The 12,252-nt window shown below is 43.1% G+C and overlaps 1 protein-coding gene across 2 annotated transcripts in view; it reads right to left on the bottom strand.

Moving 5' to 3' along the window:
* The window catches only part of smc4 (structural maintenance of chromosomes 4), a 73,648-nt gene that overhangs the window by 10,197 nt on the left and 51,199 nt on the right, over positions 1-12,252 (bottom strand). For both annotated transcript variants that reach the window (XM_070883577.1, XM_070883576.1), the window contains exons 16-17: positions 8,154-8,306; positions 937-1,063 (exon numbers count right to left, since the gene is read on the bottom strand). In XM_070883577.1, coding sequence (XP_070739678.1) covers positions 937-1,063; positions 8,154-8,306 — 280 coding nt within the window. The remainder of the gene's footprint in view (positions 1-936; positions 1,064-8,153; positions 8,307-12,252) is intronic.

Below are 12,252 nucleotides of genomic sequence, written 5' to 3' on the forward strand. Positions count from 1 at the left end.
AAGGGATAGCCCTTGTTGCCCAATAGCCACCCATGGTTTTTCTTGGTGGCTCAAAGACTGAACAAATAGCAGACTGGCGCAGAATAAAAGTATTATAACTGCTGCCGGGATACTGGGCATTCAACATGATGATGCACTGAGCATGTTTGCACACCAAATGTGTGCGCTAGAAGTATAGGAAGGGCGCTACGCAACTGAATTTCTAGGCCACTATTTCAAAATTCAGAATTTTAAATTTACCATCAGCCTTTAATGCCCAAGTCTCTCTGCCATCAAAATGACTATGGCAATGAGATACAGTCCCCACTGCTTATAGCGGGCATGTTCGTGTGAATGCGATTTGACCGTTATACGCGATGGTTGGTGCAATGTGGTAGTGCTAAGCTATTGGATGAGTTTCTAACAATGGGAGCATTATTAGATTTACTGTGATTTATGGCCGTAATACTTTGATTCAGACTTTACTACTCTTCCATACATTGTGCAGAGTACCCAATTACTTAAAAAAAAACTTTCAAAATAACACATTAGTGATTCACCCAGCTGGTAACTCTTGCAATGTGTGTTAGATACTGTAATGAAGAAAATGTTATAGTTGCACTGCTAAACACTGGTGTGTGATTTGCTGTTAGAATTTTAACCTTTCAATCACCAAAAAAACTTTAGGAAAATTAATCCTGGAAATAATTAATTATGCCTTTGGTACAGAAAAGGGATCAGTCTCGTGGGATTCCAGAAGGCATGTTGTATTAGAGTAGAAAAATCACAAATGGCTGTAGTTAGAGGTTTACATAATGGATGTTACTTATCAACTGTTGAGTATCTTCTACCTACATAGTGCCTTTGAGTATCTTTCACCTGCATAATGACTTTTCCAGCTCTCAAAGCTTCAAACAAGAGAAAAAATATATAGTAATGGACACAAAGGAAGCTAACCTTTCTTGAAAGCTTCCAGTCTTTTCTGTAGCTCTTTCTGTTTCTTCTGATCAGGAGCTGCTGCTGCCACATTTGCTTCAAAGTCCTTCACCTGAATTGTCAAGTGAACTTCCTGCTCAGTCAGGCCCTAAATTAAACAAGTTCATGAAACAGAATAAAAATCTATGCAAAATATCCCATTGCTTAACTAATCATTCAACTGACAGCATCTTGCTCACAGTTTTCCAAAGATGAAAGTCCAGCACCCTTCATATCACCAATTGCAGAACTATTGGGCTCAAGTTTCGGCCTTCCCTTAGAACCGCGCACTTCCAAGAGGCACGCTTCTTTCGTTGAACGAAAAGTGCGCCTAATGCCTACCTCCGTATTCTGCGATGTTTTTCGGGCCCGTTCCAGGTCGGCGCGGCGTACCAGCAGCTGTGGGGGGCGGGGCCAAGGCGTGGCGCCAAAGAACTGCCGGCGGGGGGGCGGGGCTAGCTCACAGCTGTACATTTAGCGCTGGCAGCCCTGTGCATGTGCGCTGGAGCGTGCGCGCATGTGCAGTGGGACACAAACGTTGGCACTCGGCCATTTTTAAAGGTAGATGAGGAACAGTGTTGTTTGCTTTTGTGGAGCTGTGGAAAGGCTTGAGTGAATTTTGGTGATTTTTTTTGTGCCTGAAGGAGTGTTTTTAGCAGCACTGTTGAAGAAATCACCTGCTGAAATCCGTGCGTACAGTTTGTTGCTGCTAAACTTCCAGAACAAGTGCTGCATGGGTACATGCAAAATAAGGACTGTATTTTGAAAAATCAGAATGTCAATTCAATACAGCAATGGAACAATGTCCACCAAGAACAAAGAATTTCTTGCATGAGGAAGGAGACATTAGTTAATGTCATTGAGCAAAGATGGCAGGAGCTGAATACCAGCAACAGAGGTCGCACAAAATTGCCACCCAAAGAAATGAAGAAACACTGGAACCAATTTGCAGAAGATTATTGCGCAGTGGTGCATACCACGAAATCTGGAAGCCAGTGTAAAAAAAAATGGCACGACCAAGTAGTTAGTGTAAGTAATATTTTCATTTTTCAATGGAATTGCAATTGTAAATGTGACCATCTGTATATGTCCCATCCTGCAGAAAGACACACCCTATAAAAAGTTATATTTTAATCTTTGCAGAAGAAAGTGGCCCACAACAAAAGGGAAAGAACTCGAACAGGAGGAGGGGTGTCAAATCTGACACCCTTGGAACAGAAGGTAGCTGCTATGAGTCGTACATGGAGAAAAGCAATCAGTACAGCACAAGCTGGGCCCACATGCGAGGGAGAGGGTATGTCCTGAAAATGCATCGTGGCTCATCAAATCAACCTGCTGCCTGGCCTATGTGTGAGAGTACTCATGCCTCCCATCCTGCCTCCTCCTGTGCTGCTAAACATTTGACTGTTCGGATATATTTTGCAGAAGATGATGCCAATCCTGAAGATCCAGAAGAAGAACCAGAAGCAGACGATCCAGAGCAAGGGTGGCTGCAGGCGTGGACCGAAATGTCTTCAGGGGTGACCTTAGAACTTAATATTTATGAGCCCACATTAATGGACATCAGCGTTTCAAACCCTTGCACAGGTTCTAGTTCCACCTTCCATGGTTTCACAGATTGCGACGTTGCGGGTCCCAGTAGTGCTGCTGATGTAATGCAGCAGTTTATACCCAGGGCCCCACCATCCCAGCCTGCGGCTCCCACTCGAGTGGTGCCGTTTGAAACACTCAGGGTCCCACCGTCCCAGCCCGCGGCTCCCAGTGGAGTGGTGCCACGAGGCAAACCCAGGCAGAGGAGAAGGAGATTGGAAACACGCTTTCCTGAGATGCAGCATGCAATAGATGTGGCTCAGGTTGTGACATTGGGTGCAGAGAGCAATGACCTTACCTGATCACTCGTGGGCAGCATCAGTGCGGTGGGTGATGAGGTAACGGGACTGTCGGGAGAAATAGCTGTAATGACACAGGAAATGAGGGAGGGAATGTCAGAGGGAGTGCAAGTGACGGCACAGGCCATCAGGGAGAGCTGCTGCAATAAGGGCACATAGCCTGGCCAATCAAATGACACCTCCATGAAGAAGTGAACATTCACCGAGATGTGGATGAGAGATGGTGCTTTTGTTCTTGTTCTTGATTTAACTGTAGTAACTTTTTTCAAACTGAAATTGTTTTGTAAGTTTTGCAACTTTACAACATAAGTGATCTTAGGGTTTTTAAGTGATCTTAGTGTAAATGGTCTCACATTTTGTAACTTATTTAATTTTGCACCTAAAAAGTGATCTTGAAGTTTCACTGATCTTTTTCACGTTGAAATTGTTTTGTAACTTCTGTAACTTTTTAAGATCACTTAAAAACTTGTAGAGTCATATTAAAAAGTAAAGTTTGATACAACAAATATTTTATTACACTAACATTAGTTTTAATGAAAAAATATTTTATTGAAAAGTTGAGTCATGTTCCATTAACACAACACAACATAGGAACAACTCCAAAAAAATAAACATGTCCATGCGCAACAGTTGTCGCAGAGCCCTCAGGCATCAGTAATTGAAGCGTTCATGGATGAGCTGCTGGCACAGGACTCGAGCAATTGTTAAAGGAGCACGATGGACCGCCCTTGTGCTCCAGCATCAGGTACTTGCATGCTTTCCTGATCGTCGTCATCATACTCACCCTGCTCTTCCAAGTTACTATCAGCAGGCACTTGCCCCTGATGTGGGTCTTCTGGTTCCACTACCAGCTCCTGCTGCCCCATGATGGCTAAGTTATGCAACATGCAGCACACAACAGTGAACTGACAGACAAGTCTTAGGAGAGTATTGCAAATGGCCTCCGGAATGGTCCAGACATCGGAAATGCTGTTTCAAGAGGCCAATGGTCCTCTCTATGATGCTGCGTGTCGCAATGTGCGCCATGTTGTATTGATGGTCAGCTTCCGTCCGTGTTACACGTAGGGGCGTCATGAGCCAGGTGGTGAGGCCATAGCCTTTGTCTCCCAGTAGCCAGCCAGCTCTGCCCTTCTGGCTGCTGCTCAAACATGTCAGATATAACGCTGTCACATAGGATGAACGCATCATGGGTGCTGCCAGGGTATCTCGCATCGACTGAAATGATGCGCTACTTGTCGTCACACACGAGCTGCACATTAATGGAGTGGAAAGCTTTTCTTTTCTTGTGCTACTTGGAATCCTCCACAGTTGCTCGCAAGGCGATGTGGGTACAATCAATGCAGCCCTGCACCTTTGGGAAGCCAACAATCCTGGAGAAGCCCTGTCATGCATTGCTTGGCCGGTCATTGGGAACTTGATGAAGTAATTCCTCCGCGCATACAATGCAGCCGTGACCTGGTAAATGCAGGCACGTATTGCACGTTGAGAGATGGCACACACATCCCCAGTTGTAGCTTGAAACGATCCCAAGGCATAGAAGGAAAGTGCAGCTGTAACCTTCACTTCAACAGACAAGGCAGTCGGCGTTCTGCTTCTCGGCTGTAAATCTGCTCTCAGCATATCACAGATCTCAACGACAACTTCGCTGCGGAAACGCAGCCTTTTGACACAATCAGCCTCGCTCATGTCCAGGTACGAACGCCTGCCTCGATATTGCTGATGTGGATAAGGCCTCCTGCCCATCAGCCTACGGGCTATGACGTTCCTGGTGCAGTGAGCTCTAATCAATTCTCTCCTATGCAGTGACTTGATGGAGAACCATTGCATAATCCGTGGTGTTGATAATGCAGCACCCATACTTGAAGTACAAATTAAACTTTTAAACTTGCTGGCTCCCCCCCCCACCCCCCCCCGTGCTTTGTACGCCTCCCCCATCCCCTGGCCGAACGGCCTAACTCGCAAACAGCTCGGAGCTTGATGCCGCCGGATTATACTGTCGTCACTGTCGCCTCACGCAGCCCTAATCCCCTGGCCGAACGGCCTAAATCGTAACCAGCCTGCTGCTGCTTCAGACAGGTAGGAAAATTAAATGTATTTTTTATTAGCTTTATCATTTATTATTCATGATGGCTCTTTATTTGTAGAAGTAAAGTATTAAATGCTTGTAAAATTCTCTAACTTCACACTTAACTTCCCTCCTCCCCCCCCGCCCCCATCTCTCGTTCCCTGTGCCTAATTTCCAAAGTGTAGGCAAGGTTTTTCTGAGCGTACAAAAATCTACACTTACTCCAAACCAACTTAGAATGGAGTAATTTTTCGCTGCCTAAACTTGCCAAACAGGTGTAAGTGGCCAGACACACCCCCTTTTGAATTTTTTTTTCTAAAATGAAACTATTCTAACTCACTAGAACTGGAGCAAACTAAATGCCGAGAATTGCAATTTCTAAGATGGCCCATTCTCAACTAGTTGCCCCCCCAAAAATAGGAGCAACTCAGGCCGAAACTTGAGCCCACCGACTCTCAACAAGCCAGTTCAGCTGACCTTTACAATGCTTTCCGATGGACACTCACTCACACAACTCTTTTTAAATTGCAATGATTCTTTTGATTATACACTAGCCTACATTATAGACACTGTATAGAGTTTACATGGTAGATGTGGTAAGTGTGTGAACTTCACTAATTGACTGGAGCTGTTGAATGCCCCAATGACATATTCCAAGCATTTTGTTACGGGCTATATTTCGGTATGCCACCTGGGTTCTGGCAGTTACCTTGTTCAAGTAGGGTACAGCTTATTCCAGATGCTTGCAGTATGACTTATACAGACTGCTGATGAAGTGTCAGCCAGCTGCTCGCACCAGATCTGGAATAGGGACCAGATTTTGAAGAATTTTTCTGGCTCAGCAGCTAGGAATACTATATTCTCAGTCTTTGCTATCTAGCATAGTGCCTCAGTTCAACACTGATCACGTAAATGGGGTCTTCCTATTGTCATCTCAACAACAACTTGCATTTGTATAGCACATTTAACATAGTAAAACATCCCAAGGTGCTTAACAAGAGCGATAGCAATAAAAACATTTTTGACAACAAGTCACAGAAGGAGATATCTTAAAAAAGAGAGAAGTAGAGAGGCAGAGAGGTTTAGGGAGGGAATTCCAGAGCTTAGGGCCAAGGCAGCTGAAAGCACGGCCACCAATGGTGGAGCGATTAAAATCAAGGATACACAAGAGGCCAGAAATGTAAGCGTATAGAGATCTCAAAGAGTTGTAGGGCTGGAGGAGGCTACAGACACAGGGAGGGGCAAGGCCATGGAGGAATTTTAAAACAAGGATGAGGATTTTAAAATTGAGGCATGGTCGGACCTGGAACTCGTAACGGTCAGCAAGCATTAGAGCGATGGGTGAACGAGATTTGGAGCGAGTTAAGGTACTGGCAGCAGTTTTGGATGAGCACAAGTTTATGTAGAGTGGAACATGGGAGGCTGGCCAGGAAAGTATTTGAATAGTCAAGTCTCGAGGTAACAAAGACATGGACGAGGCTTCAGAAGCAGATGAGCTGAGGCAGGGTCAGAGTCAAATGATGTTACGGAGGTGAAAGCAGGCAGTCTTGGTGATGGTGTTGTTTCTGACCACACATCCGCACCAAGGTTGTGAACAGTCTTTCTCAGTTTAATACAGTTGCCAAGGATTGAAATGGTGAGTTTGTGCCAGTGACCAAAGACAATGGCTTCAGTCTTCCCAATGTTTAGCTGGAGGAAATTTCTGCTTGTCGAACAAATTAAGAGATAGTGGCATGGTCTAAAGAGGTGGTAGTGCGAGTGTTGTCAGCATACATACGGAATCTGATGTTGTTTTCAGATGATATCGCTGAGGGGTAGCATGCAGAAGATAAATAGAAAGTGGCCAAGGATAGATCCTTAGGGGACTCCAGAGGTGACAGTACAGGAGTGGGAAGAGAAGCCATTGCAGATGATTCTCTGGCTACGATTAGATAGATAAGACTGGAACCACCCACCTGGACGACAGAGGAGAGAAGTTAGAGGTGATGGTGTGGTCAACTGTATCGAAGGCCGCAGACAGGTTGAAAAGGGATAGTTTTATCACTGTTAGTCAAATAGTCACTTGTAACTTTGACAAGAGCAGTTTCAATAACTGTGGCCAGGATGAAAACCTGATTGAAGGGATTCAAACATGGAATTGCAGGAAAGATGGGCAGATTTGAGAAGCAACAACATATTCGTGAATTTTGGCGAAGAAAGGGAGGTTGGAGATGGGACAGCAGTTTGCAAGGACAGAGGGATGATCTCAGTGGGATGCACTGTTGACTTCAGATATTTAAAAAAATTGTCCTCATTAACCCACTGTTGATATCATAGGAAAGGTAGTTGCATCATTATGTTTCTTCTCTACACCCAATGTATAATAAAATTGTTAGATGTTCTACATGATTGCGGCTCAAGTTCAATAGAGATGTACCAGACCATGAAACATTTCCCACACAACAGGAAGCCACTCCATTACTGCTCCACACCTGCAATTGGCATGGATGACAAACTGAATTAAGTGCAAGTCAAGAAAGTAGTAGCGAGCAACCAAAGCTCCCCTCTGACAAACCTGCAGCTGAAGTTACCAGAATAGCTCCCTGGTCCAAATATATATATTTTCCTCATATGTACCTCTCGCGTGAATTATATTTGCATTATACATCAAAGTACAACCAAAATAAAAGTCTAAGATATAAATACTGAATGAATTAGTTCCATGGTAGATGTGTCTCAGACACCAGTCACTGGAGTTCTTAATCCAGTTTTCAATTAAAAATAAAATGTCATCTCAAACACTTTGGAATGTTTCTAAGTTAAAGGCAGTGTATAATTGCAAGTTGTGTTGAAATTGATCTTGTACAAGGACAAGCAGCATGTGCAACAAAATATACTTTTAGTAGAAATTATGGAAACTGATTTTCTGTAGTTAAGATAGAACATGAATCCCAGCATAAATTTACTGTAACTAAAAAACTCAAAAGATGCATCATAACTCAACATGAAGAGCAAAAATTCAAATTATGAGGCCAATCACATAATCCCACCCTAACATTTCTTTTGGAGATCAACATGTAATGTTTCTCGTTGGATTGGTGGTACAGGTATATAGCATATACAATATAAATAGTATGTATAGTGACAACATGGAATTAAATTCCATACTAAAGTTATGCCATTCCTTACCATGCAGTTACTGTATTGTAATTGTTGAGCCAGTGACTTTAAAGGGCAACATATTTCACAAATTCAGAGTTACACACCTGAATGCTTGCTGTGTATTTTTCCAACATATTTTTCATCTCCCTGATGCTCTGCCGCACCTTAACCACTTTTTCTTCCAAATGACCTTTCTGTTCTTGGTATTTTTGTACCACTGCTAAATCCTTCTGCAATTTAGCCTCCATTTTGTCCATCTATTTTTTTGTAAAATAAAAGCTTTAGTTTGAGCAGCTTAAGAACAGAAAAGCTGTACAGTATTTATTTGATGGACACCAGTTTAACACACTTTCCTCTACAAATCCATCATGGACTTGCTTGCAAAGATTGCCACAATTAAGAGCTCTTAAAATTAAGATATACAATCTTGGATCATTTTAGATGATCTCCACTGAACTCGGTTGACTGGCCTAAAGTCATTAGCCTAGAAATTAGTCTTGGGCAGTGACACAAAACAAGCTGTATTGGATCTGCCGCCAGTTATATGCAGCGCCTGATGTTTAGTTCCATTGGCTGCAATGGAACTGACTATCAGGCACCACATGAAACGGGTGGTCGATCCAACACTGCCTCTTCCCAAGACAATTTTAAAATTTCTATATCTAGACTTGATGGATCATTGGGCTGTTGTAGAATTCCACTCAATTTGGAATACAGATGTAATGACTGTAGCAGCATAAATCGATGACTGTCAATAGTTTACGGTCCCCGGTCGGCATTCCCAGTTCATAAGGTTGATTCCAGAGATGAGGGGGTTGACTTATGAGGAAAGGTTAAGTAGGTTGGGCCTCTATTCATTGGAATTCAGAAGAATGAAAGGCCAAAAAAAGACACGAGCAGTTAAAGATCCATTGGTCTTACCTCAATCCCTTGTAAAATAATGGAATTGATGAAAATAAAATAAATAAAAGCCGAGTAAACAGCGAATAATAATTTAGATGGGGAAGATCTGCCTGACCAACCTTCTTTGAGTCAGTGACATCCAAAGTGGACTGTGGAAAACAATATTAGATATTCAACGGCATCTGAAAGATTCACAAGAAAGGCTACTAGTCAAGCTCAAAGCTGTGGGAATTCAAAGTAAGAAAGTAATAGGCAGTCGTTATAAAAGTTGCACCAGGGATTGGAGGGGAAGGGGACAGGTTCTACCTTAATTTCTGATTACCTCGGCACAGGAGATATACTCCAGTGCTGGAATAAGTGCAGAGAAGAACCACTAGACTGATAATAATGTTAAATGGCTGAGTAATGCGTAAAGAATGTAGAAATTTGGACTTTCAACCCTTGAGAGGTCATCTTACAGAAGCATGCAAAATAGTGAACAGAATAGAAAAGGTAAATTACTTCAAACTAAGTTGAGAGTATAGACAGTTTTAAACCATCAGGAAGCTCGGTTTCATTCGAGGCGTGGTACATATCTCTGGGGAGATCAGTGCAATGGGATCAATTTTACATTACTCTAGCAAAGAGACAGTATAGGGACAATGGGCTGAATGGCTTCCTTCTGTGCTATAAACCTCTACGGCTTGTATGGTATTGGGCCGAACAGAAAAGAAATTAATGGATTTGCATTTATATAGCACCTTTCATGACCTCAGGTAGCCTTGAGGAAGAGTTGATAAGAGTGTATCTAGGATGGTTTCTTAGAACAATACATTGTGGAATCAACCAGGGAGCAGACTATTTTATATCTGGTAATGTGTAATGAGACTGGATTAATAAATAATCTCACAGTAAAGGATCCTCTTGCGATGAGTGATCATAACATGGTAAAATTTTAAATTCAGTTTGAGGGCAAGAAACTTGGGTCACAAACTAGCGTCCTAGTAAAGGCAATTACAAAGGTATGAAGACAGAGTTGGCTAAAGTGGACTGGCAAAATAAACTAAAGGGTAAGACGGTAGATAAGCAGTGGCAGACATTTAAGGAGATATTTCATTATTCTCAGCAAAGATATATTCTAGTGAGAAAGAGATTCTAAGAGAAGGATGAACCATCTGTGGCTAACTAAGGAAGTATGGTATCAAATTGAAAACAAAGGCATACAATGTTGCGACGATTGGTGGAAGGCCAGAGGATTGGGAAATTGTTTAGAAACCGGCAAAAGGACAATTAAAAAAAAAGATAGATGATGAGAATAAACTAGCAAGAAATATAAAAACAGACAGTAAGAGTTTCTACAGTAGAAGACACTAAAAGCATCCCAATAATTGACAATCAAGGGGCTATTGGGAGGGGGGGGGCGGGAGAAACTTAAAACAATCACAATCACTGGAGAAAAAGTTCTAGGCAAACTATTTGGACTAAAAGGTGGACAACAAGTCCCCTGGACCATTTGGCCTGTATCCTAGGGTCTTAAAGAAGTGGCTGCAGAGATAGTGGATGCATTGGTTGTAATCTACCAAAATTCCCTGAATTCTGGAGACATCACAGCGGATTGGAAAACCGCAAATGTAATGAACCCAATTTAAGAAAGGAGGGAGAGACACAGCAGGAAACTATAGTCCAGTTAGCCTAACATCTGTCATTGGGAAAATGCTGGAGTCCATGATTAAGGAAGTAGTAGCAGGACATTTAGAAAATTCTAACAGTGAAACAGTCAGCATGGTTTTATGAAAGGGAAATCATGTTTGACAAATTTGCTGGAGTTCTTTGAGGATGTAACGAGCAGGGTAGATAAAGGGGAACCAGTAATGTCCTGTGCAGGTTGGACCTCCCTTATCCGGGACCACCCCTTGTCTGGCATGATTCCGGTGGCTGGGGGCGCATGCACAGAACACGGCCAACCTCCACCCCGGCTTTGGGGTTGCGCCGGAACCCGGCCCGCTGGGGCCGCGCCGGCACTTCTTTCGTGGCCCGACAATTCAGGCCTGCCCGGAGCGCTGACCTCCTTCGCCCAGAGCTTGGGCTGCTGACCACTCCTAATCCAGCAAAATCCCTTATTTGGCACAAGCCAGGTCCTGAGGGTGCCGGATAAGGGAGGTTCCGGAATTGGATTTCTGGAAGGCATTCGATAAGGTGCCACATAAAGGGTTACTGTACAAGATAAGAGCTCACGGGGTTGGGGGTAATATATTAGCGTGGATAGAAGATTGGCTAACAGAAAACACAGAGGCGGGATAATGAGTAATTTTTAGGTTGGCAAACTGTAACTGGTGGGGTGCCACAGGGATCGGTGCTGGGGCCTCAACTATGTACAATCTGTATTAATGACTTGGATGAAGGGACCGAATGTAATATAGCCAAATTTGCTGATGATACAAAGATAAGTGGGAAAGCAAGCTATGAGGAGGACGCAAAGAATCTGCAAAGGGATATAGATAGCCGAAGTGAGTGGGCAAAAATTTGCCAGATGGAGGATAATGTGGGAAAATGTAAGCTTATGCACTTCGGTAGAGAAAATAAAAAAGCAAATTATTATTTAAATAGGGAGAGATTAAAAAATGCTGCAGTACAGAGGGATCTGGGGGTCCTTGCACATGAAACACAAAAAGTTAGCATGCAGGGACAGCAAGTAATTAGGAAGTCAAATGGAATGTTGGCCTTTATTGCAAGGTGAATGGAGTATAAAAGTAGGGAAGCCCTGCTACAACTGTTGGTGAGACCACACCTGGAGTACTGCGCAGAGTTTTGGTTTCTGTATTTAAGGAAGGATATACTTGCACTGGATGCTGTTCAGAGAAGGTTCACTAGGTTGATTCTGTAAATGAGGGGATTGACTGAAGATAGGTTGAGTAAGTTGGGCCTATACTCATTGGCGTTCAGAAGAATGGAGAGGTAATCTTATTGAAACTTATGAGATAATGAGGGGGCTCGACAAGGGATATTTCTATTCATAGGGGAAACTAAAACTAGGGGACATAGTCTTAGAATAGGTGGCCACCCATTTAAAACTGAGATGAGGAGAAATCTCTTCTGAGGGTTGTAAATCTATGGAATTCTCTGCCCCAGAAAGCTGTGGAGGCTGGGTCATTTAATAAATTCAAGGTGGAGATAGACAGATTTTTGAACGATAAAGGGAGTGAAGGGTTCTGGGGAGCAGGCAGGGAAGTGGAGTTGAGGCCAAGATCTGATTAGCTATGATCTTATTGAATGGCAGAGCAGGCTTGAGGAGCCAAATGGTCTACTCCTGCTCCTATTTCT

The sequence above is a fragment of the Pristiophorus japonicus genome, chromosome 6 (genome assembly GCF_044704955.1).
Source record: "Pristiophorus japonicus isolate sPriJap1 chromosome 6, sPriJap1.hap1, whole genome shotgun sequence".
NCBI classification, from domain to species: domain Eukaryota; kingdom Metazoa; phylum Chordata; class Chondrichthyes; family Pristiophoridae; genus Pristiophorus; species Pristiophorus japonicus.